At 39.3% G+C, this 23590-nt stretch overlaps 2 protein-coding genes across 3 annotated transcripts; both read right to left on the reverse strand.

The window, feature by feature from the left end:
• Window positions 1–1399: 1399 nt before the first annotated feature.
• Window positions 1400–14081, reverse strand: hps5 (HPS5 biogenesis of lysosomal organelles complex 2 subunit 2). 2 transcript variants are annotated; one of them, XM_073471930.1, is made up of 23 exons: window positions 13898–14081; window positions 11619–11748; window positions 11164–11274; window positions 10950–11014; window positions 10606–10798; window positions 10014–10144; window positions 9366–9584; window positions 9212–9283; window positions 8979–9067; window positions 8614–8792; window positions 8009–8167; window positions 7119–7278; window positions 5740–5857; window positions 5292–5429; window positions 5059–5127; window positions 4370–4956; window positions 4058–4178; window positions 3835–3984; window positions 3618–3737; window positions 2988–3101; window positions 2796–2902; window positions 2348–2639; window positions 1400–1901 (listed from the first exon to the last, which is right to left on the reverse strand). In XM_073471930.1, the coding sequence occupies exons 2-23, from the start codon at window positions 11724–11726 to the stop codon at window positions 1841–1843; spliced, it is 3363 nt and encodes a 1120-aa protein (XP_073328031.1). In that variant the 5' UTR covers window positions 11727–11748; window positions 13898–14081; the 3' UTR covers window positions 1400–1840. The 2 variants fall into 2 exon arrangements, with proteins under 2 accessions (XP_073328031.1, XP_073328032.1); XM_073471931.1 differs by lacking the exon at window positions 13898–14081 and adding an exon at window positions 13441–13527.
• A 1308-nt stretch (window positions 14082–15389) lies between these two features.
• Window positions 15390–23580, reverse strand: gtf2h1 (general transcription factor IIH, polypeptide 1). Its single transcript, XM_073471241.1, has 15 exons — window positions 23430–23580; window positions 22785–22953; window positions 22502–22694; window positions 20439–20604; window positions 20219–20312; window positions 19778–19927; window positions 19582–19661; window positions 19322–19455; window positions 19129–19216; window positions 18943–19031; window positions 18288–18405; window positions 16804–16894; window positions 16475–16590; window positions 16230–16322; window positions 15390–16145 (listed from the first exon to the last, which is right to left on the reverse strand). The coding sequence occupies exons 2-15, from the start codon at window positions 22936–22938 to the stop codon at window positions 16059–16061; spliced, it is 1653 nt and encodes a 550-aa protein (XP_073327342.1). The 5' UTR covers window positions 22939–22953; window positions 23430–23580; the 3' UTR covers window positions 15390–16058.
• Window positions 23581–23590: the final 10 nt, after the last annotated feature.

Raw genomic sequence — 23590 nt, forward strand, 5'->3', positions numbered from 1 at the left:
GAAAATTAATCACACTCGAAGGAACTGACCGAGGGGCTGACCGTGACTCATCTTGAGAGCCAACCAAAGTGTGTGTGTGTGGGTGGGTCAGTGCGTGTCCGGCTCAAAGCATCGTAGGCTGCCATTTATACACTGGCAGCAGGGGCAACAGGTATGTGCAGAATCCCCTTATCTGTCCTCCTGGTGACAGGAAGGCAACATCAAACACTGGACTCACCGCCCCGACCGAAGAAGCTCTCAAATCAAATTTACTTCTATCCTCTCGGCCGTGATGAAAGCCCTCTGACACATTTGGATCATTTCAATTAAATGAAACAATTCTACCCGTCCTTCAAGAGCCAGCTGAAATGTTGACTCTCCGAAAACAAATTTAGAAGCAGATTGAAAAGACGGGATTATTTATTATAATGAAGCAGCCAAACTGGATTTCACAATATGTAAACAGCATTTTTTGTGGATCATTTTCACTTCAACTGTGTCTGTCTTTCCATAAGCCAAAGCCTTCAATCTGATTGTCCCTGTTCCAGTGACACACACAGGATGGTGAGCTGGAAGAAGAAGAATGTGAGGATTCTGGGAAATGATGTAGAAGCAGGGATGAGAATGACAATAAGAAAGCATTGAGGATCGGACAGAAAGGTCACTGTGGCACAGAGCCCGGCTTTAAAACTCAAATGTGAAGGACTTCCCTCTGCGCACGTCTGCCCTTTGATGCTCCAGGTGTGTGATAGCATCAAATGAGTCATCAGTCCCATTTCATTACGTCGTTATTAACATTATCTCTGTTGCCCCACATTACCCATCGTCTACTGTGGGTGCTGTTGATGTTTGAGAACTGAAATGTAGAAATGTTTTATTCTAAAAAATGTAGCTGTGGATTCTTTTTGGGTCAACCTTCATCTCAAAACCTCAATTAATCAACCAAAACTGTCCACATAGCTGGACACTAGGATGGGACTTAATTTCGTTTTGCAGTTGCAATAATAAAGTTAAGAAATAAGGTTGATTTTTTATGCTTTCGGTGTGCAGAAATTACATTACTGTAAGAGGCAAAGACAGGCTTGTTCTTTTTCTCATAGTTTTCTTACATAGTTTTATACTAATTCTAAAAAAAAACGTACATTGTTAGTTTTTAACTTTTGAATTTTGGAGTATTAAAAATAAGATTCATACGTTTTACATTTGGTTTTATATGTTACGTCTAGTATAGGCCATTTTATTAATTTTGATAAATGTGTACTGTAACTTTAGTGAAGCAGTGGAGTTGAGGATAGTGTGGAGGCTGGACTTGCTGTGGAGTCACACAGTTCTGACATTGATACATGAGGGAAAAATGCACATTATTCAGGCTTGACTATAAAAAAACAAAAACAAAAAAAAAAACACATGAAAAGAAAAAGAGGTTTCATATCGACAGCTTTTATTCACATAATATCACCTGGTTAGAACATTTCACAGTTATTATTGACAGCTCATTTTTTGTTGTTTTGATATTTGACAACCTACACATGCAAAAAAGCATTTCACCTGAATTGTTTGAAAAAAGGTAGTGTAGAGATAACCCTGTACACATGTCTGAATATTGATAAAATTGGCAACTTAATGGAATGAAGAGGATAATACTGGTAACATCTGTGCAAAAAAAAAAGGAAAGTAACATTTAAAAAGATAATACTGTTTTCAGTGGGAGGAGAAGTACCTTCATTTAAACTGCAAAGCTCAGACAAATATTACAGTGCATAAATTAAGTCACAGTTTTATCAGCAGTTACTGGGGAGATTTACATACAGTGTTAGCCATCTTGAAGGGACGCCTCTCTCCACACAGCTGTGATTTTTAGTTAGGCATGTTGAGACCACAGGAAGCGATCGCAGCGCTCAAGCATCGTCTGGATCATCGCTCTGAAACGCAAAACAAAAGAAATTGTACTGTGATACCTATAAAATACAAAACACACCCATTCTTTCTGATTCTAACAGTTCCTGTGATGTCATTTCAGATTTCAAAAACACAGTTTGTTTCAATATCAAGTTATTAAAAAGGGATTTTCAGACCACTAAGATCACTGTCATGCTCTCCAAGACACTAAGAAACCTCTAAAACGGTTCTCAGTGTATTCTCTGTCTTCAAGAAGCAAATTTAATAAAGTTGATGGATCACATTAGCACTTCTGCCAAAATGTCAACACCTTCAAAAGATAAACAGAATCCCATCATGTCAGAAAATGCCCACATTAGTCAGGAGCCACAAGAATGATTTTGATACAAGATATTTCAAAACAGCTCGATCACACTACTCTTGTCTGCTTTTAAAGTTTGATAGTTTGGTAATCAGCATCCTGACCCACCTCTGCCTCTTCTCAGTGACTCTCAGCAGCTCACAAACCAGTTCGGATTGTGGTGAAAGGACCACCTGCACTCCACACTCCTCCAGGACGGCCATGGCGCGGTCGGGCCCGGCCGTCCGAGCCAGCATCAGGGTCAGACTCTCTGGGCTGATCTTCCCTCCGCAGTCAGCTGAGCCGTTGGACCAGCTGCTCCCATTCACACCAGGGACCTGCTCCGAGTCTCCCACGCTGCTGCACTGCTGAGATAACTGGATCAAGAGCTTCCACTCGTCCAAGGTCTGGGGCTCAACACCTGGAAAATAACAGCGAGCCAGTGCAGACATTATGGGTTTTTTGTCCAGTGTGAAAGTAACCTCTGTAACCACGTTACAAACTCTCCTCTCAGCCCATTAGAGATTATAACTCTGCTACTGTGTGGAAGTGTGAAAGGAAAAGATTTCCATTTTACCTTCAGGTTCCTCCAGCAGACTGATGTCATCCAGCTTACAGATGGTGGCAAACACTTCCGTACGACACTGCAGCTCACAGCAGAGGTAGAGGTAGCCAATCCAGTACCTGCACACACACCCGATACAGAGGGTTATATAGACAAAGGTCACTACCAAGCATCAACAGCAAAAAGAAAGAAAATCCGAAATACCCGTGACTGCGGCAAGTCTCTGCCATCTTCTGCTTGGAGGACAGATCAGCAGGAAGATGAATCAGGAGAGACAGGAGGCGTCCGTATCCCCAACTGTAACAGTGAGAATGCCACCTACAGCAGGAGTCACACAAATTCACTGTTACAATTATTATAGGGCTGCACATTACAAACCGATTAATCTGCCGATTATCTTTAGGTTAATCGTTTAGTCTATAATGTCAAGAAATTTATGAAAAATGCTCATCACAATATCCCGGAGCCCAAAGTGACATTTTCAAATTGCTTCTTTTGTCCAACCAACAGTCCAAAACCCAAAGACTCTTCATTTATTTTCATAAATGACAAAAAAGCAGCAAATACTTACATTTAAGAGGCTGAAACCAACAATTGTTTGACATGTTTGCTTGAAAAATTACTGATACCATTGTTCGATTATCGATTATCAATATAGTTGATCAACTTCACTTCATTATTTTACCTTGTTGCGGCCTAAAGATGACTCACTAATGAAATGTACCCATGATAGTTGCTTAGTTTACCGCCATCAGGTCTAAATGTGTTTCTTTTTTGAAGTTAGTCTTAAAAATTAATTAAAGGAACACCAATGTTAATATTATGTTACCAGACCTGGGCTGTCCATCGGGGGTCAGGGTATCACAGCGCTGAGGAGCATCATGGGTAAGTGCCAGCTCGAGCCAGTCCTGTCTCAATGATTCTGGTTCCAGAAGGGACTGCAAAAATGACAACCTATAGGGAGAGATGAATGTAAAATTCAGCAACAAGGAGAGTTCACTTTTTTCGTCTTTTTTTTATTTCTGACAAATAGATGAAACAGAAGATTTACCTGTGCCCCTCAGTTCTTGATTGGACCAGATTATCCAGGTATGCCAGGAAGTGGCTTTGCTGAGCAATGGTCATTACGTCAGCAGGAGTTATTGTAGGATAAAACTGAGAAAACGATCGTACAGCTGCCTCCCCGTGCTTCTCATACAGCCTAGATAATGACAGTGATCTTACTTACAAGGTTCATCAAGTGTGCTGACAGTGAAAGAAATAAGTGTACTGACCGGTGTAAGTGAGCGAGGAGAGGAGGTGCACTCCAGGGCTGCAGCTCTCTCAGACTGCGCAGTGATCTCAGCAGATCACCTCTCTGAATAACCTCCACCACCTTACTGGACTGAGTGAGATCTACAGAGAATGACAAAAAGTTGATTTTCCACATCATTAAAGATTAAAATAGAAGAGTACCAGAGATTTAAAAACATTTTTTTTATGATTTTACTACTTTTCTTTATTTGAGAAATTTGAAATCTGAAAATAGAATACAGTAAAAAAAAAAAAAAAAAAAAAAAAAGATAAAACCAGAAGGAGAAGCTGACCTAACATGGCCTCAGTGAAGGAGCTCTGCACCTCCGGCTGCTCCTCATAACACAGCAGACACATTCTCCTCACACGCTCTTTGTCCAGCAGAAAGAAGTAGCGCCGCAGGAAATTTGTGCACCCCACTGCTTGTTCATCCTGCTGGTTTCTGAAGCAGCTCAGCTCTGTGTACAGTGTTGCCAGCTGGGTGAGATTAGCCAGGAGATCTGACGGTACGGGTTTGGGAGACACCACTCGAACTGGCTCTGAAGGGCTCCCTTTTGAAGTGTCGGGCTCCGTCTCAGTGGAGTCACATTGGTCCTCTTTTCCTCCGAGCTCAGGAGACTCCTCTTTTGTCTCATTCTCAGTGATGCTCTCTGTTGGTTCTCCTGATAAGCTGAAAGACTCCTCTTGTTGCTCTGAGCAGGGGCTGAGATAATCTCTCTCCCATCTCTCCTCTCCTGCACCATCCACTTTTGAATCACCTGCAGCAGCTGACCCGTACTCCTCAGGTCCGAGTATTCGCTCCAACACCGGCAGCCACTCCAGCAGAGTTTCTCTCAAGCAGGCTGGATCCAGTAGCACCAAAGGATCTTGGATCTGGGAGCTGAAGTTTGGTAAATATAGTAGATATACATTCAGATTATACTATTAAAACTGGTGAAAAAGATTGTCAAATATTCTAAAAAAAATGGTGTGCAGTACTTACATAGCTCGCTCTGTTGCTGCTCGAAGCTCCTGCATGTCGGCCTCTGTGTTTGGCATTTCATCATAAACTCTGACGACAAATTTAATTCAGTGGTTTTAATAGTCTTATCAAAAGAAACGTACAAGTTGTTAGCACAAAATGTGTCTGAAAAGTAAGTGAAGAAATGAGTGTGGACTCATTTCTCTATTCCAGATACATCTGTTCTCAGTAGAAACCGTTTCAATTCTACTTACTCGTTGTCCATCTCCTCTGAGTATGAAGCTGTGGTGTCGGCCTGTCCGCCCTCTTTGAATTCAGATCGTTGCCGGAGTTCAGAGTTCATCTGGAGGGTGTTGATCTTCTCTGTTGTCTTCTTAACAAAACTCGAAACACTGAAGAAAAGAAAATCAAATAATAACACAACCTGTCTTCAATGAGATTGCATTTGATGGGTTTACAATCTGACAACCATGGAGGCAAATAGAACTACAAACAGTGAAGGGCTTCATATGACAAATGAGAAATGAGTGTGAAGTGCTTTCAAAAAACTAGATGTGGGTCTTCAGTGGAAAGGGGAAGTAAGCCATTTAAAGCACAGCTGTGCTTGAATAACATTATATTCGGAATGAAAGAACAAATGAAAGAAGAACAATCCATTCTGTTCCATTTACACTTCTTTCCTTGATTTATCTGGATGTTCACCTGTCTTTGACGGCCTGCAGGGCGATGCGAGGGGGTTTGGGGCGGAATGAGAGGGGGAGGTGGAACTGCAGGCCTTGCTCAGATCGCTCGGCCTCCGTACGCTCACTGCTCTGTGGGTCTGAACAAAGATGGGGGCAAGAGCCAGAGGAAAAACACAGATGGATGGAGTACTGGACGGGAGTGATGAGAGGCAGAGGACATAATGCAAGCAAATGGAGCAAAGGTGCCAGACACCACTACAGAGACAACGTAAATTAAATGCTGCACAATGCAAAAGAACCAAATGGTGATATATGTGTGATACAATGGAACAGACAGGAAACTTGATATTAACAGTGTGATTATATTCGCAAAGCACATCAGCCATCAGACTGCTCATTCAGCTCTCTCATAAATCCAGTGGTACAGCATAGCAACAGTATTAATTGATTTAATGTATTTTTCAAATCAAATTAGAAACATACAAAAAGGTATCAGAAATGTGTACATATGATCCTTACGACAACGCACATAAAGTAAAAGAGTAAAATTATTATCATGTCATTTGTTTACATTTATAAATCTTTCAGCAGCGGTGATGCTCCAAAATCCAAAATATCTTATTTGGCATTTTTCCTTCATATTTTGTTTTTTATTGTTCAGCTTAATCATATAATGTAATGGTAGATGTAAAACTGAAAATAATTTCACTCTCTTTTCACACTGAAATCAGAAGATGCAGAAAAGGAGTTTGTTCCTGCTTAGAGAGAGAGACAGAGTCAGAACCAGAGAAAAATAAGGAGTGAAGAAAGAAAGAAAGACACAACAGAGTGTGTGTGAATAAGAGCTTTATTATTTGTTCTGCTGATGAAGAGTTTATTTTGAGCGAGAGCAGATGAAAACATCTTGACCTCTAAATCAGTACGGTTCATGTCACTCTGCACAACCGGTATTTATAATCTTTCACATCAGGGAATGGTTCATTGTTTCTTCATTTATATTTATGCCAGAGTAGACTAATGTTTATTATCATTAATATTACATTGTTAGGTTAAATTAGTTTATATCCAAAAATATCACAATTTCAGGCCTTAAATTATTTCAGCCATTCTTCTTGATGTTACGTCTTAATAAATCAATATATAAATAAAGTAAAGGCAATCATTCCACTGTTCTACTTGACTCCTACTGGTAATTGCCATATTACTACAACTGAGATTATTATTATTACTACTAGTGATTATTGTATTAACATTTGAAGATAACCTGTTTATTCATAAAATCAGAATCAGACTGTCCTGAAGGGACACAAAACCCCCGAAACACGACTCTGAATAACATTTTTGTATCTTTTAAGTCATTTATATTGATTGCTCATTTTGTGGCTGATGATCTCTTACCTTGTTCCACCTGATCTTCCTCATGCACAAAACTGAACTCTTTGAGCCGCTCCTCCTCTGACATGGACTGATTGATGAGGGAGCCCGTCTCCTCATCTGACTGACTCCCTCTGCGGCTGATCACACGATAGATTCCACAGTCCAGAACGTTGAAGCTCTCCTGGTTAATGATATAACCGATATAAGTCCAGTCATTTGTCACATGTACATACAGATTTACAGAATCCTAGTGCTTCTGTTACAATCAACTCAGAATTAAATGTGTTGAATGGACAATCCTGTTCAATTAAACCGTGATGTGTTTGTTTGATGTGGATTCATTCTGCATGCATTTCTGCTCCCTGGAGCTTGTGACGAGTCATGAGACAGAAGAAAGTCACAGTGGAGATATTTAACTGGCTAATATTAGCTGACATGTAAGTTTAATTCTACTGTTGAAACCTGCTAGTCCTTAACAAACATCATGTTATGCCACAGAGACACTTTAACTAAACGGTCTCCATAGCAACAGGATTCAATGGGTCCCATAGAAAAGTAAATTAAATGGAAGCGGGGTGCTAATAATCCATAGTTTTTACAATTGCTTAGAAACTTTTTACATTACATAATTACATTATTAGGTGTCAAAAGTAGATCCAATAGCTAAAATAAACTCGATCTGTGTGACATCGTTAAAGAGATAGTTCAGAGAGTCAGAGACTAAAAAATATCTTAGAGAGAACTTTTTTATGTATTTGGTGTAGTCTGAAGTTACGTCAATTAGCAATATAGGGCTATCTTGGCTGTCATAGACATCCATAGATTGGGGGGTTGAAGGGTTTTGTCTGAGGGGAACCCCACAGTCTCAAACTTTGAAAACCCCTCATCTATAGAAAGTTACTTTAACTTACATGTGAGGAGATACTACTTCTTCGGCTGCTGCAGGCCGAGTCCAGAGGTTCTAGTTTACTGATGACTTCCTCCAGCTGGCCAGAGAGCTCCAGGTGTGTACTGGAGCTGAGCTGGGACCTGAGATGTTCAAGGCGGTCGATGGGAATCGATTTCCTGGCCTGAATGAGCAAATACTGTATCAATATTCCAAAAAGATGATTTATAATGTGTTTAAGATACCTGACTTCATAAATGCTTCATTTACTTTCATCTGTAGTATGTCAATTTCACATTTGGATTTCACCATCAAGACAAAACCAGACTTACATCTGATTCTTTATGTGCTGTGTTAAGAGGAAATACTGAGACAATCCCTGATGAAAGTATAATACTGTTTCTAAGTCAATAGCGGGAGTCAAATCTTGCACCTGCACATTTTTTATTTTACGGCCAGGCCATTCAAGGTGGGACACCTCAGGCGAACAGGTATGTTTCTGTGATTTATCCTTAGGAACACAGGAAGTCATAAAGTCATATGAACAACTCAGCCCAGATAAGAGTGGAATCTAGGTTACACAGTACACAGAGACGAGGCCAGTTAGCATGGCAGTGGCAGCCATCTTACCCTGCCGGTGGTGATTGTGTGCTGGAACATACAGCAGACAACAGCAGCTAGAGGCCAGGACTCCCGCCGCAGCAGACGCTCGACACAGCGCTCGGCAGATAACAGGGAGAGGTGAGACAGACGTCCGCTGCCATGGAGACAGAAGAGCTCGCTGCGGTAGACTACAATATCAACCAAGTCTAATAAATGAGAAAACAAGTTTAAATCAATTTACAGTCCATCAAATAGAAACAAAATATCTGGGGGATCACTGTTTTAGATATGTATCAACATATTTAGCTTGTGTGCATTTATTGATAAAAAAAAATTTCATAACTACTTGAAAGGATCTCTCGTGGTATTTTGGGAGAAAGCAACAAACACACCTTTGACTTCAGTCCAAAGGAGGACTTGTCCATTCTGAGGTGTGAAGATATAAACAGCTGAATCAGTCCAGGTCAGCAAGTTTTGGTCTCTACACGAATTAATAGAGTATACAGTTAGTCTGATGTAAATAACATATTTGTCTTGTATTCAACAGTGTGCATGTGATTAAAAAATAGTGATCGATGAGCCTAACCACTCTGATAATAAAACATATTATCATAACCAGCATTACCCCACATAAAGCAGTTTAGGGAAGGCGATTGACTGGGAGCTCTTCTGCGCTGGATTGTAAAGTGGCTCATTTCTGCAGGTATACAGGAACAAAAAGGCAAATTAGGAGTTTGTCCTTTTAGAGAAGACAATTTAAAAACAGGAATAACCAGTACCTGTATGTGATGAGAGGTAGAGGAGGACAGGCCAGCAGCTGTTTGAACTGATGGGTGCTCAGAACCTCGCCATTAAAACTGGCCTCCCATACTCGGGAACCCGGCCGGGCACAGTACAGCAGGGGGGGCTGACCGACTAATAATCCCCTGTTCTGGGGAAAAAAACAAGCTCCATACTCCCCATCACGCTCCTTATTTCCAACACGCCAGAACTTCTCCCTAAAAGCAGAAAAATTAATTGCCGCTAAATGATCCACATGAAGAATATTTTGACAACCCGTTTTGGGAACTCAATATAATCACCCTTTTTGTTTGTTTTTTAATTCATTACCTAAAGTACCTTAGATTCTGTTGCATTGCTGTTTTAAAGAAAATTATGATAAAAAGTTACTTTAATTCGCTTTTCTATACCTGCCACGAAAATATAAAAATCACTACAATACAAACAAAGTACCAAGACAGTACCAAGAGAAAAAAATCCTGAATAAATCACCACAAAACTGGTATGTACACAATATGGATTCACCATCTTGCTACTGGACATTTAAGTAGGGACTCGCTCTGTTGCTGCTTGAAGCTCCTGCATGTCGGCCTCTGTGTTCGGCATTTCATCATAAACTCTGTGGCAACAAATTTGCTGGTACTCACCTCTCTGTGTCACACAGGTAGCAGCGGCTCAGGGAAGACACCAGCAGGCGGCCATCTTGATACCCGAGCTGAACCACTCTTGAGTCCACAGTGGTGACGGTCTGAACAGGAAAGATAACAAATGCTGACCCCTAGAGACAAAGACACAATATCAAATAGTCACTTAAAGCATCGATATGAAGAAATTGTTAAAAAAAAAAAAAAGGAGGGACAGTGATTCATTTTACTCTACTGTAAATGAAAACAGCTAAGAACAAAGAAAATATAGATTGCGCACAATGAATGTTTGATATTGAACCACCAATTTATATTCAAGTCTGGGGACTTAGATGCACTTCTTCGTATAATTTGCCAAGTAAGAGTCAATCATTTTTATTTTTAGATCCTTAGTCAGCTGCTTGAAGGTTGTTATGATCGTCACCTGGCTTGAATTAAGGCCTGCTGATTTGATTAAATTCTGAGAGCTTACACGACTGCTACTTTATCAACTAGTAAGTTCCTAAACTCTTCAAAAGCCACATTTACTTTCTATATCTTATTACATTATCATTGAGGAAACAAACAATTTTCAATATTAATCAGCAGTCACTACCTTGCCCAGCTTGGAGGATCCTGCACGGAGACAGGTCACCTTGCCTCCTGAGTCTCCGACAAAAACTCTGAGAGTGCTGGTGTCCCAGCAGAGTGCAGTGATGGCGTGACCTCGGTGCTCCCAGGACAAACTGACCCTCTCTGGACGACCCCGCCGCTCCAGCTGCAGCTCCCACACCACCACCAGACCCTGACTGGAGCAGAAACAAACACTTTGAACAATACAGGCAACACATCCAAACACAAAGAAACACAAAGGGTAGTGGCACCAGGTAACTAGAGGTGACTTTAGACTGAGGGTAGATGAGCATGAGACATATCTTTGCCTGAGGGAGAGCTGCTAACCTTGTTGCAACGGCGATAAAGTCTTCATCATGAGGGCAACATGCCACCTGAGTGATAGATCCCTCCTGAAAGAGTGCAGATTTGGAGTTAGCAAGAAATTGAGAGAAATCAACACATACGAACACTGTATTCTTTGTTATGTGCAACTCATCAGTTATTAGCAGAACAATAGTCAGCTCCGCACTTCTGCATGAGGTACTCATTAACATATTACCTTGTGAGTGAGGATGAGCCTTTGTTTCCATCCCTCCCTCTGAATCAGGTGCAACCCTCCTGCTGATGTCCCTAATGCGAGCCACTTCCTTGACACGGCCAAACAGGTACACTGTAACACAACAGGGTCACATTTAGAAACAGATTACTCATCCTATTAATTTAGATACATCGTTAGATAAATGAACTCTGGATGTGGTTTTCATCGAAAGTGTTACCCCCACTTCTCCTAAGACTCAATCCAACTTTTTAAATCGGCAAGACATTTTTTGCAAGTCCAGTGCAGCTGTTGGGTTTTGAATCTATGTTTGGTGACTACAAATACCTATAACTGTTTATAGTAACTGTAATTCACTAACTGTTTACTCTGTAGTACTTTAAAGACATTAAATAACAAGATACTATAAATTGTCGATGTATGATTTTCTCGTGATGGCATGTGATGGTGTAACCTACCTTCAGCCTTCCGGAGTCCAATCGGAGAGCAGACAGGAGCGGATCAAGGCAGTCAAACTCTGCCAGTACATGACTGTGGTTCTCTGGAACAACTGGTACTAGAGGCATCTTCACTGGTGATCCTCTACATCTGTGAGAGAATGAAACAAGGGAGTCACTACTCTGCTTCCTCACATACCACGGCCCTCAGCTGTGTGGCGTCTGACTTTTAATAGTGTACCAACGCTCTTAAATTTACCAGTCGTGACTCCAATTTTCACTGACTCCAGCCCGGTAAAACATCCTCATCAGCCTCATGGACATTTAAAATGCTAAACAAAACTACACTTGAAAGGATATTTTGTAATTCCAGTAATCCCTACCATGAGGAAGACACTACTGTCACTTAATGAAGATAAAAAATCTTGTAAATAGTTGGATGTTCACTTGCATACATAATTCTGTTTTAGGCTGAGGCTTATGGGGGTAAAAACATGTTATCATGTAAAGAAGTGTAAGTGTTGTTCAAATATTTCTTGTCCTGGAGCTTTCAGTTAATATTGCCAGAAAGGACCAGAGGACACAATTCATCTCAGAAAGAAGCACAACACACACTCGAATTGACTTATTGTGGTTTCAAATTAACTTATGAGGAAGCAGAAGCAAAACTAAAGCTGCAGCTCATGAGAGTTATCAGTTACTGTTGGCAACAAAAATCAGCGCGTAAAAGTGTGTTTAAACAAAATGAGAGAACATAACTGCTCCTGATCATTGAGTAGTTGACATAGGAATCTCAAAAGAAGGTGAGAAGTGGCATTCAACTCTGACCTCTGTATTTGTTAGCACTTTAGTGCTACAGGAATGTAAAGTGGTAGAGGCTAGATTCAGATCCCTCACTTAAATGTCAAAGTAGCAACAATATACAAAATACTTGAAGTTGTTGGAAGTCCCGTAATGATAAAGTTTTAATAGCCATCTTACTTCAACTATCAAAAAGGTACAGAAAAAAGGCCACTTGAGTGTAACACAATTTTATTTTACCTGTAAAAGACCATTATTACTGCTGCATCAACAAAGTGGGGCTAATTTTAATTTATTTTTTAATTTTAGTTTTAAAGTTCATTGTGTGTGTGTGTGTTTTTGCATGTAAAATCATATAGTGTGAAAGACAACAGAGCTGTCAAATAAATTCAGACTTGTAGAGGAGTACAAGTATGCAGTGATGTAATGTACCCAAGTACATCTACTTTAGTACTGTACTTCAGAATAATTGTGAAGTACTTTCCATTTTCTGCTACTTCATACTTCAATGCCACTACGTTTAGGAGGCAAATATTGCACTCACTACATTTATTTGAAAACTTTAATTACTAGTTACTTTGCAGATTGAATGCTGCATTAGGGCCAAAGTAGCAGATTTTTAATTAATTTGTTTTATTGACAGTAGAATAAAAAAAAAAAAAAACTTTTCTTTTTAGAAAAATGATGGTCCAATAATCAGTCAACTCACAGTATACAGCAGGACCTATTAACTGGCAGCCAGTGGGCCAAATAAGATCCTTTAACAACTTCATTCTGGCCCCTTGATCATTTTGTCAGTCAGCTAATTAACCCATTAATTGGTTATGTCTGTTGCTAATCACAAAATTACTCTTATTTTCATTTTAAAAGTTTAGCCCAGGCTGTTTATGCAGAGGCAATTTACAAGAAAGAAAGTATAAAGTGCCATGAAGTGGAAATACCCCAGGAAAGTACCTCAGACGCTGCTTGGCTGTGTACAGTGCAGTAAGCTAGCTGCTAGCTGCTAGCTACAGAGATGTTCTAATTAAGTCACAGAACAGACCTTTACGTTTCAAGCTTTCGTGCCGAGCCGTTCCAGGTTAATGTCAGCTAACTACTGCGACTCGGTCAACTGGATAACTGGACGGCTCTCTTCGGTTTAAGTTTTTGTTTTTGGAGCATAATGATAAAGTTGCGTCGCTTCACACAACTAATTTAAAGGGGCGAGTCGCTCGGTCGACCATGGCAGCCTGCATCACGAGACCCGTCTGCTGACACCGATGCTAACGTTTCTATCACAACTAATGCAACCCCGAAAAAACTTTAATAAAACACACATGAGCACAACGTGACTTTGTTAAATATGTATGACAGGTCGTTAAAATTAAGATTTAGCTTACAGACTCTGCTCAGTGTGCCAGCTCGCCTCCAGTGTTTATATATTTACAAGCTAGCACGCATGCTAGCTAGCTGAGACAGTGATGTTGACATCCACTCGCCGCGTCGTCAGTAAAACTCACCAAATGGTCGGAGTGACTGGTGGTGAATCCACACCAAACTGCTGTCTTACATCGCTGGGTTCACTCGCTTTTTGAGGAGAAAGTTAGCGGTCAGTGTCGCCTCGCTCTGACGGCAGCCAGCCGACCTGTCACAGCTTCTCTCAGCTGATGTGAGTGCACTTCCTGAATGCAGCGCGGCGGCTCCCCCCCCCAGCAGCCCTGATGGTGGATGCTGCCGGACGTCCTAACAAAAAGTGAAACCATCTCCTAATTACACAAAGCAGCTACACGCAGTGACGGAATGTAACTAAGTACATCTACCCGAAGCACAATATTAAGTTACTTGTACTTTACATGAGTATCTTCTGCTTTATACTTCCACTCCAACACGATATTGTACTTTTACTCCACTAAATTTGTTTGATAATTTTAGTTACTTTGCAAGTTGTATGCTGCATTAGAGCCAAAGTAGCACCATTTTTTATTATTTTATTGGCAATCCGATTAAAACAAAACAACAGATTCTGAATCAGAAAATGTTGAATATCTGATTCAATAATTGGTTGACCCATAAACATACATGTAGGCCTAAATATATGTATAATTTACTTTTACTTGAGCTTTTGATGATTAAAGATGCACTATGTAGTTTTGGGTAAGATATTTTAACCGGAAGAGAAATATCTTCATTGATCGATTTTTTTTTATGCCTAAACAAACTAAATAAAAAACTCATGACTGAATAAACTGAATAAACAAACTGACCTTAAAGGGCAACACAGTTTCATACCGTTTGACATTGTTTATATTTGGCGGACCCTGCCACCTTTCTAACTTCAGTGTTCTGGGGACTTTATTTTCCTCTGAGAACAGCTTGTTTATCGGGTAATGGAAAAAATAAATATGTCTGATATGTCTTTGTATTATTACCTCATCAATATTTCAAATATTAAAATTCTGAGTTTGAATTTCTTTAAAAACTTTAAAGGTGCACTATGCAACTTTTTTATGGGCCTAAAAACAGACAGAGCTCTTGATATAAAGAATAGCATTTTGCAAATACCAACATAAGTTTTTGATATACCTTATCACCATTGATTTATGTTTGTATTTGTAAACATTAGAGCAAAACAGGCTTGTATTTTGAGTTATGGTAGGATGAGAACAAAAAGAGCACATTTAAGCATAAACTGTATATTTATGTAACCAAAATTGTTCCTTAAGTACATTTAATATCAAATACTTTGAGACTTCTACTCAAGTGCTAGTCGTATGGGTAACTTTTACTTTTGCCAAAGTAATATTTTAACAGTGTCTTTACTTTTACTCAAGTATGACTTTTGAGTATCTTTTACAACACTGATTGCATATTTAGAAAGGTGACAACATCTAGCTACAGCTCTAGATGCTGTAGTTTATTAGGGAAAAACCATTGGGAAAAACAAAGTTGTAAAACCTGAGATGAATACGCATATAAACAGAAACAAAAACAGTGCTTAATGAAATACTACAGTTTCAATAGACAGTGGCATGATCAAAAGCTTTATGCCTCACTTTAATTCAGAGTTACATTTTTGTCTTCAGTGCAGAGGGTGCAGACATTACAAACCAGTGACAGTGTGATTGTAGTCACACACACTAGTGCACTCGAGTGTGAAATGTCTTTACAGTATTGCTATATTCACTTCGCCTTTCGCTTTAGATTTTCCGGGAACTTTGTTCCACAAATCTACCGAGTGCTCAGAGGGGCTTCCTTGTTATGTCCAAGCTCTCTTTCTCTGCTCTGTGCACTGATGAAGCACATGTTGGCAGCCCTCCGCTTGCCTCTCACACCTCAGCCTGTTGTCCTGAGCGTCTTTCTGATTTTCCATCTTGAAATTTGGTCATGTTACACTTTTTTTTTTAAAAGTCCCATTTAACCATTACCGGCACCAATCTCTCAGCCATTGAGAAAACACAAACAAAAGAGAAATAAACTAATTACAGTTATTTGTGACTGAGATGCAGTTAGTCTCTGTTTAACAGTTGTAGCAGCGTCCACCTATATCCTCATTAAGCCCCTGTGAACCACGTCCCATCAGGATCTGTGGTCTCTTCACAGCAGTCTGGAGAACCTTCACAGGCCATTTATGTCCATATACTTTAATGTCTTCCTCGTTCTCTCTTTGTCAAACCATAGACCTCAGGTTTTCCTCATCATGCGCCGGGTTTGCCAGACGTGGAACTTGCTATAGGCCGTCTGCAACATCTCCTCCAAATGCCCTGTGAGCTGTGGGAACGTCAAAGAGTTTTAATGCAATTGCCATCAGGTATAAACCATTACTGTGTCATTGTTAACAGCCTCAAGACTTACATTTGTACTCAAGTACTGACGCTGAATCTTCTCCTGAAAAGGACAAAGCTTGGTCATCTGAAATCTCTCGAGGTTTGACTTCATTTTCATCACCTGTGTGAAAATACACAAGGAAAATTGGAAATATTTTTTATATCATTGATTTGTATGCACTATTTAACACATATTAGAATTGCCAAAGGACAGTGTAACTGACTGTGTGACAAAAATAATTTGGCCTTGTCAGTACAAGGTGTATTAGTCACCTTTTCCTCCAAAAATGGTGTGTTTACAGGAAAACAGGACCAGAAGTGTCTCAACAACTCTCCTGCAGCTGCATAAAGATGCTTCAACTCTCCTTGAACCTCAGTGGGGACCATCTCTGGAGAAAAACATAGATTTGGGAGAAATGACAAAATGAAGTATTGCAAGTTTAAATATTAAATATTTAAATATTCAGCATTTAAACAACCAAGAAATCTAAAAACTAAGAGATTTTGGCTATTTTTACAGAAATAATTCCCTCCTCTATCTGCTCGGAAGACCTAGACAGCAGTAATATTATAGTTTTTTAGTAATTGTACAAGGAACTTACGATTTATGGCTTGCTGTGTTCCTGTCATCATGAGGACGCCACCTGGAGAAAGTGCTGTAATGGCAGAACTAGCCGCTGTGCTGGACAACACCTGCAGAGAGTAAGAGTACTCCATCAGTTTGAAGGGAACATTCATTCATTAAACAAGTTACGTTCTGCTGGCTTTTCAGGAAAACTGAAAGTGACTTCTTAAGTCACTTAAGTCATAACTGGGTGTACATAACCTTAAATCACATTTTAAGTTCAGGGAGATTTGATTCTTCGCTACAATTGCCAACAGATCCCACTTCATTAAAATGAAAATCTTCTGACCAAAGAACAAATAAAATCAAGTACTGACTCATTGTGTGTTAATCGTGTGAAATTTGTGTTATTTCTACGCCGACACACATGGGTACAGTCAAGCATTTCATTGCCATTTAGACTGTAAAAGGCTCTTTCAAAATTAGGTCTGGAGGTTACATATAATGAGTAAACTAGTACCCATAAATAAACATTATTCAAATTTATGATGACTATGACTTTGTATACAGCCGTCATTTTGTGGCACATTATATCTTTATAGCTCTGGAGCTCGTTTATGTTTACCCATGAACAAGCTCTGTTTGCCTTATTATATGCAGTTAATGTAAAACGGTCACAGTTTGGTTAGGTTTAGGCACCAAAACTAGGTTCAGGAAAAGACCATGGTTTTGGTTAAAAAAGGATATTAATTACATAATTATGTAAGGTTGATTAGGTACAAACACAAGTACCAGTAAGCAAAGGATGAGCATGGTTTAAAGAGCGAAAAAGTCCATGTATACAGGAGGTCGGGGTGGATGGATGGTCAAACACAAAACTTTTATATAGGAGACCAGGGATTGTTTCCCGTGTGAATCAAGTTGTTTTTAAACAAACCATTATTTCTTTGTTTCCCACCATTCTTAAATATCCTACGATTGTCACAGGAAACATAAATAAAAAACCCTGAACATGGCCATAACCACAGCTCTAGTGGGGGTACCAACTAGATAGATAGTGGCCTCACCTGTATACAACATGTCACAGACACAACTGAAGTCTGCACTCAAGGGTTATGAAGAGGCAGGAAGACCTAGAGGTGTGTGACAGCAAAGAACAAGCTTCCTGATCTCAACCTGAGAATATGTTGTCACTGGACGCCTGAGCTGCAGAGATAATCATTAATCTTTTTTCAAAGGTCAATGATTGTTTAATCACAACAAGGCTGTGTGTTATGTTTGTCACCCTTTATTTCTATTTACATCCTGTTTTTATATCTATTGCCTTTCAAACATTTTATTGCTTTACACCTTTTATGGCTATTTCACTCTGCTTTCCTATTTTTATATCTTCTCTATAATTATTGACTATGTTCTGTAGTGGCTCCTCTCAACCAAAGAATTCCACTCGTACAACTGGATTAACAATAAAAATCTCAAATCTTATGTCCAGTTACAGAAGCATAGTGTGTATGATCTAACCTGAGTGAGGTTGGGTTTGTAATTGACCATCTCATGCTGGATGTAGTTGACAGAGTTGATGATATCCTGGCTTGTCGTATAGTGCTGGGACTGAAGTGGCACAGGACCATGAGCATACCTTATAAACAAAGACAGGGATTGAGAAATATATTAGAACATGTAACCATAAATTCAGCCAAGAATTGAAATAAATATTTCATCACTGGACAAGTTTTTAACTTTCAAAAGTAAAAGTGGGGGCTGCAAACTGGAAGAGCATCCTTTGTCCTCCACCTGAGATTTCATACATTGACTTTGTGACATTCAGGTGTTGGGTAATGACGACTGGCAGGAATTTACACACAGTGACAGCAATGAATCTGTAAAATGAAAGTACAATAATCTATTTCGAATCAGTACTCTGTCCAGAGGAAGTGAGACTCACCCACAACAGATGAGCTTCTTCCCTAATTCTGCACAGTTAATTTCTGTCTATGGAAGCCTAAAACTGTTGAAGTGCTATTGTCTGTACTAGAGCTGACACAATATCATCTGATTATGTAATTTCTGGTCAGTTGATGAATGCGTTTCAATAATCACTGCCATCTGGGGTTAAGAACATGTTAACTTACCCAGTAAGGAACAAAGAAAAATAAATAAAATGGACACACTGTACCTGTCAGACTTCTTGAGGTTTAACGCAACAGTTTTTAGTCTGTTTTCCCTTTGCAGATCTTCATACTCAATGGCTTCTTGTAATCTAACCTATGAGAGTTTACCAAGAGAAAAAAAAGATTCAGTCTGTTACAGAGGAACAAACATATTTTGGAAAAACTCTGTTAAAACTACAGAGCCATTATACCTTCTTTACAGGAGGCTGGAAGAAGTCAGAATCCCTCGAGTTTCCGTCTGTGCTGCTCGTCTCACTGGCTTGGTCAGTTGGTGTTTCACTTTAGAATATGATACATTTAGCAAAACATTTAAGACACTCACACATTAAGACAATAATAGCTTTTAAAAAATAAATAAATAAAAAAAAAGGGACTTCTCATTACCCTTTGCGAGAGCCTGCTGCCAGCACCATGGCACTGTGATGGTTGAACCGCTTTATGATGGCAGCATTGCTGCTCTCCTTCACCGTCCTGTTTGCATTAGAAGTTGAGGGTGTTGTTGTGCTGGCTCCATAACCCTGTGTCACAGATAATACCAAGTCTTGAGGTTGAAGGACGGAGAGGAAAAAGAAATCTATACAAGAAAATGATTTTTGAGTCGTATGATGTTCCTGCGATAGGCTCATCATCTCATTAAGTCTCACCTCATCTAATGTTTTGTCCTCCAACGACAGGAGGTCAACCAGAGGATTCTTCACTCCTTGAACCACCATAGACTTTAACCCTGCATGAGACAGATTTAAAACTTTTACATATGAAAACAGATTTGTGGCTTATTAGGATTTTATTAGGTTAGGTTCTACGTGATATTTGCACCTAAAAGCACTTTAAAACTCCTACCCTTTTCATCCTGCTTGGCACACTCTGAGAAGATATCCTGTGTTCCTGTGTTGATACGGTCTCTGTGAAAATAATGGGACTGGAAAAAGCGGGTCCAGAACTCCTTCTCCGTCAGGTTATGAGGCACATTTTCGCCATACTTCTGCTTCACTGCAAGCACAACGCAAGTTGATATGACTGTATTTAGTCCATTCTTTTATGTAACAAATGAGGAAAACCATTTAATATCAGTCACTGAGGAGAACAGAATGCACTACACTGTCTAGTTAAAGACATGCCAGCTGATTTTACAAATCAATTATTCTTCTCTGGCTGACATGGTGTTAATCAGTAACATCACTGTTGTTGTCTTTAGTTGTAATGAAAATCTGAGCTTGCAACAGCCTTTTTCTGCTCTGTTATTTCTGTTGCAAACTTCAAAGTTGAGATGTGATCTTTTACCTGCAGGGTATGTTCTGAAGATGGATTCAATAATGTCAGCTGTCAGATTATATCTCAAGCCATTGCAGCCATCTGTCTGAGGTCTAATGTCTGCCTGTGAAGCACAAAATTAAGGTCTGTTAAATTTCAAGTGTGTTGTTGATGCTGGAGTTGTCAATGTTTAAATCAAATATTATGTTTTGAAAAATGTAAGCTATAATTGCGCCAGGCTTGTACTCACCAGAAAGGCTCCAGATATACCGACTTCCTGTTTGTTGTTGTATGGTGTGGGGTCTGAGTTGTTTATGTCTCCTAACCGGTTGGCCCAGAACTCGTCAGCACTGATCACTTGGCTCACCACGAGATCCTTATACAACTGGAAAAGCACTGGATCTTCTTGAAGCATCCTACAGCAGACAATAAAACAAAGATATTTTAAGAATGAAATTGTTAATGCATTAATCTATTAAGTTCAGAGAACTGTATTGATTTACTGTGAAGCATCTTTAAAGAACAGGAAAAGATGTTATTAAAATATATGCTGATATTACGTTAAAAAATAAACTATAGACAACTATAATAAAATCAAAATCACATCAATATACACTCAGTTGCCAGTTTATTAGGTTCCACCTAACTTAAACGTATGCAGTCTACAACAATCCTGCAATAAATCCTCCCTTCATGAATGTTTCTTTTTTGTTGAAACTACTTTTGAGAGGTATTGATTTAACTGTATGGTCTTTCCGAAAGCTGCATTTCTGAGTTGTATTTTTTACACTACATTTATCAATGAGGCTAGACTAAATATTAGAACATATCCCAGAGAAACACAAACTACAGCCTCCAAAATGGCCTAAAAGTTTAATCAACACCTGTGTCAAACAGTTTGGAGTAAGTGAATCTAGAGTTGAGACTATTTAGACACACATAATGTTCCCAAAGTCAACAGTGAACTCAATGCTCAACACGAACTGATCATTTACTTTCTGACATCCCTACACTGTTAAGGGCTCGGAGCCCCAATTTTTTACTTGATGTAAAATATGTATATACTTTTGATATGTAGATAAAAATGTATCCCAGTTTTAAAACAAAATAGTTTGATATGACTCAAACAGGAGTATGTGGTTTTGTTGTTGCTGGTTTCAGTGGACTAATGCATTGTATATATTACTGAACAATGAATGTGGCACTGACTGAAAGTTAACAACAACTGAACATGCCACCCAGTGCAACAGCAAGGTTCATTGGTGCGTTTTTAAGTATTTGGAAATCTATGGAGACCTATGGCTGAAAGAAATATGCTCTATTAGACTTGGGTAACACATAGCGATGTCCAAAATATCGATACATATCTATTCTGAATATTTGAAACAATTTTAATTAGCATTTTATAGGGATGCACGATATGGACATTTTTCAGCCGATATGATAACCGATAATTACCTGATTCTCATGGCTAATATCAATAAACTAACCGATAACAGAAACCAAAATTTTTATGCTTTTTTAAAGCACACCTGAGTGCAAGAAAGGCTAAGCTGTAATGAGCAACAATGTTATATTCCATAGCTGTGATAAGATTTTAAGGTTAAACTTGAAAACTTTTCCCTCATGTTATGTTATGGTAAAAAAAAACGTTCACACCAGTGATGACATGTGCACAGGTGCAGCAGTTTGATGTTATGAGTGCGACATCAGCGTGTTTGTTCTTCTGTGTTTATTGGCTGCTCACAAAACAACTTTAAAGGTGCGTGCCACCACCTACTGTGTGTAGATGCTGCACTTGTTAAGTCAGCAAAAGCAATTTGTATTATCGGCTAGATCTGCCAATAACTAATAATGTAAATTTTCCATTATTGGGCCGATAATTTATCTGTCCGATATATATATATTTTTTGCAGTATGATACACCAGTGCCAGCTGTTTTTTTCCCCCTCTCCTCTCCAACAGCAAGTTGATACATTCACCGCTATAGTGTCCAAAAAAGCCCCACCTCCTCCAGAAGTAAACTGACTGAAATGCTATTGTTCTTAACAAACAGTATATTTGGCTTGTTATATTTATTTTTTAATGTAAAAACAATGTCCTCATGGGATAGATAATCAATATTTTTCAAGCTACTGCATCAAAGTTAGACTTTCCAGTACTGTGACAACACTACTTATACAAACAATACTTGTTAAAAGGATAAATTCATTGTTGGTTTTTGTCTTCAGGTACAATTTGTAGATGATATGAAAAACACATATTGTTACCAGACTTATCTTTTAAAGACGTGTGAAAACAGCACAATCTCACCTGTTTTTCTCCTCCAGTTCCTTGTTGGCTTTCTTCTTGAACTTGGGAAGCAGCTGCTGCAGCAGTTCTTTGGCAGCATCTCTGTCTTTGAGTGCGCTGCTCTCATTGGAAAAGTGGAATGTGGTACTCTCACCAGTGTGAAGGATCAGCTGGAGCTGAATTTTAGCTTTACCATCTGGGCTGATCTTCTGACCTGTACAGAGAACAAACAGAGAACAGCTCCAGAACACCACCAACACAACATTATTTCAGCACTACTTGTAATTTGACGTTATGGACTCACAGCGAATATCTGCATACAAGTGGCTGACTGTGAAGCGGTCTTTGCCCTCAGGACCCCAGGCTATACGTTCAGCCATCAGATAAAGTGTGCCATCCTGCTTCCTCTGGCGAACCTTTTTGACCACCAGCAGCACCTCCTCTGATAGTGATGCCATGGCTCAAAACAATAACTGAGAAGAAAACATAAAAAACTAGCACTGATAATCATTAATAATCATGCACAACAGTATTGATACAAGCTAAGATTAAATAAGAGAAAAGAGCACTTGAAATACACGTATTAAACATATGTTAAACACTGTGACTGAAGCACTTAGTCGTTACTTTGAGCTGCAGTTACAGAATTAATATAAGTGACATTAACGGAAGCAGGAGTAAAGCGAGTACACACACTGAGACATTAAGCACTTTGTATGAGATACAAGCACGAACTATTTCAGCTGCGAGCACAACACCATCATGAATAAATGTTGTGTTTCCTACAACACCTTCTCTGCTAGGTAATGTGACCTTAACACAAGCGAGCCACTGTTGAGTTGACGTTTTTTATCATATCAACTTAGCTAACCAGCGTTACGTTAGCTAACGTTAACAGTCAAGAAGAGAGAAAAGCCTGGGGGAGAAGTCGGCAATAAACTTATTTTACCTCAAAATAAATCGATACTGCAACGAATATGTCGCTTTCCTTCAACACATCATCTGAAACTGATGCAGCTTCAATATTAATATTACAGAATGAGTTATTTTAAACAGATATTTGACTACTCTAACAGTGAGCGTCCTGACTTCAGCGCCGACATGACTGCC

This window comes from Pagrus major, chromosome 8 (assembly GCF_040436345.1).
Source record: "Pagrus major chromosome 8, Pma_NU_1.0".
NCBI classification, from domain to species: domain Eukaryota; kingdom Metazoa; phylum Chordata; class Actinopteri; order Spariformes; family Sparidae; genus Pagrus; species Pagrus major.

Coding starts and splice junctions, on each gene's coding strand:
- gtf2h1 (XM_073471241.1), bottom strand. CDS start 22,938: ATGGCATCACTATCAGAGGAGGTGCTGCTGGTGGTCAAAAAGGTTCGC. Junction 19,217..19,321: donor GCAGCAGGCTCTCGCAAAGG/GTAATGAGAAGT, acceptor CATATTCTAAAG/TGAAACACCAACTGACCAAG. Junction 18,406..18,942: donor AACCTCAAGAAGTCTGACAG/GTACAGTGTGTC, acceptor TTTGTTTATAAG/GTATGCTCATGGTCCTGTGC.
- hps5 (XM_073471930.1), bottom strand. CDS start 11,726: ATGCCTCTAGTACCAGTTGTTCCAGAGAACCACAGTCATGTACTGGCA. Junction 10,799..10,949: donor TTTATCGCCGTTGCAACAAG/GTTAGCAGCTCT, acceptor TTTCTGCTCCAG/TCAGGGTCTGGTGGTGGTGT. Junction 9,284..9,365: donor CTACCTCTCATCACATACAG/GTACTGGTTATT, acceptor GTATACCTGCAG/AAATGAGCCACTTTACAATC.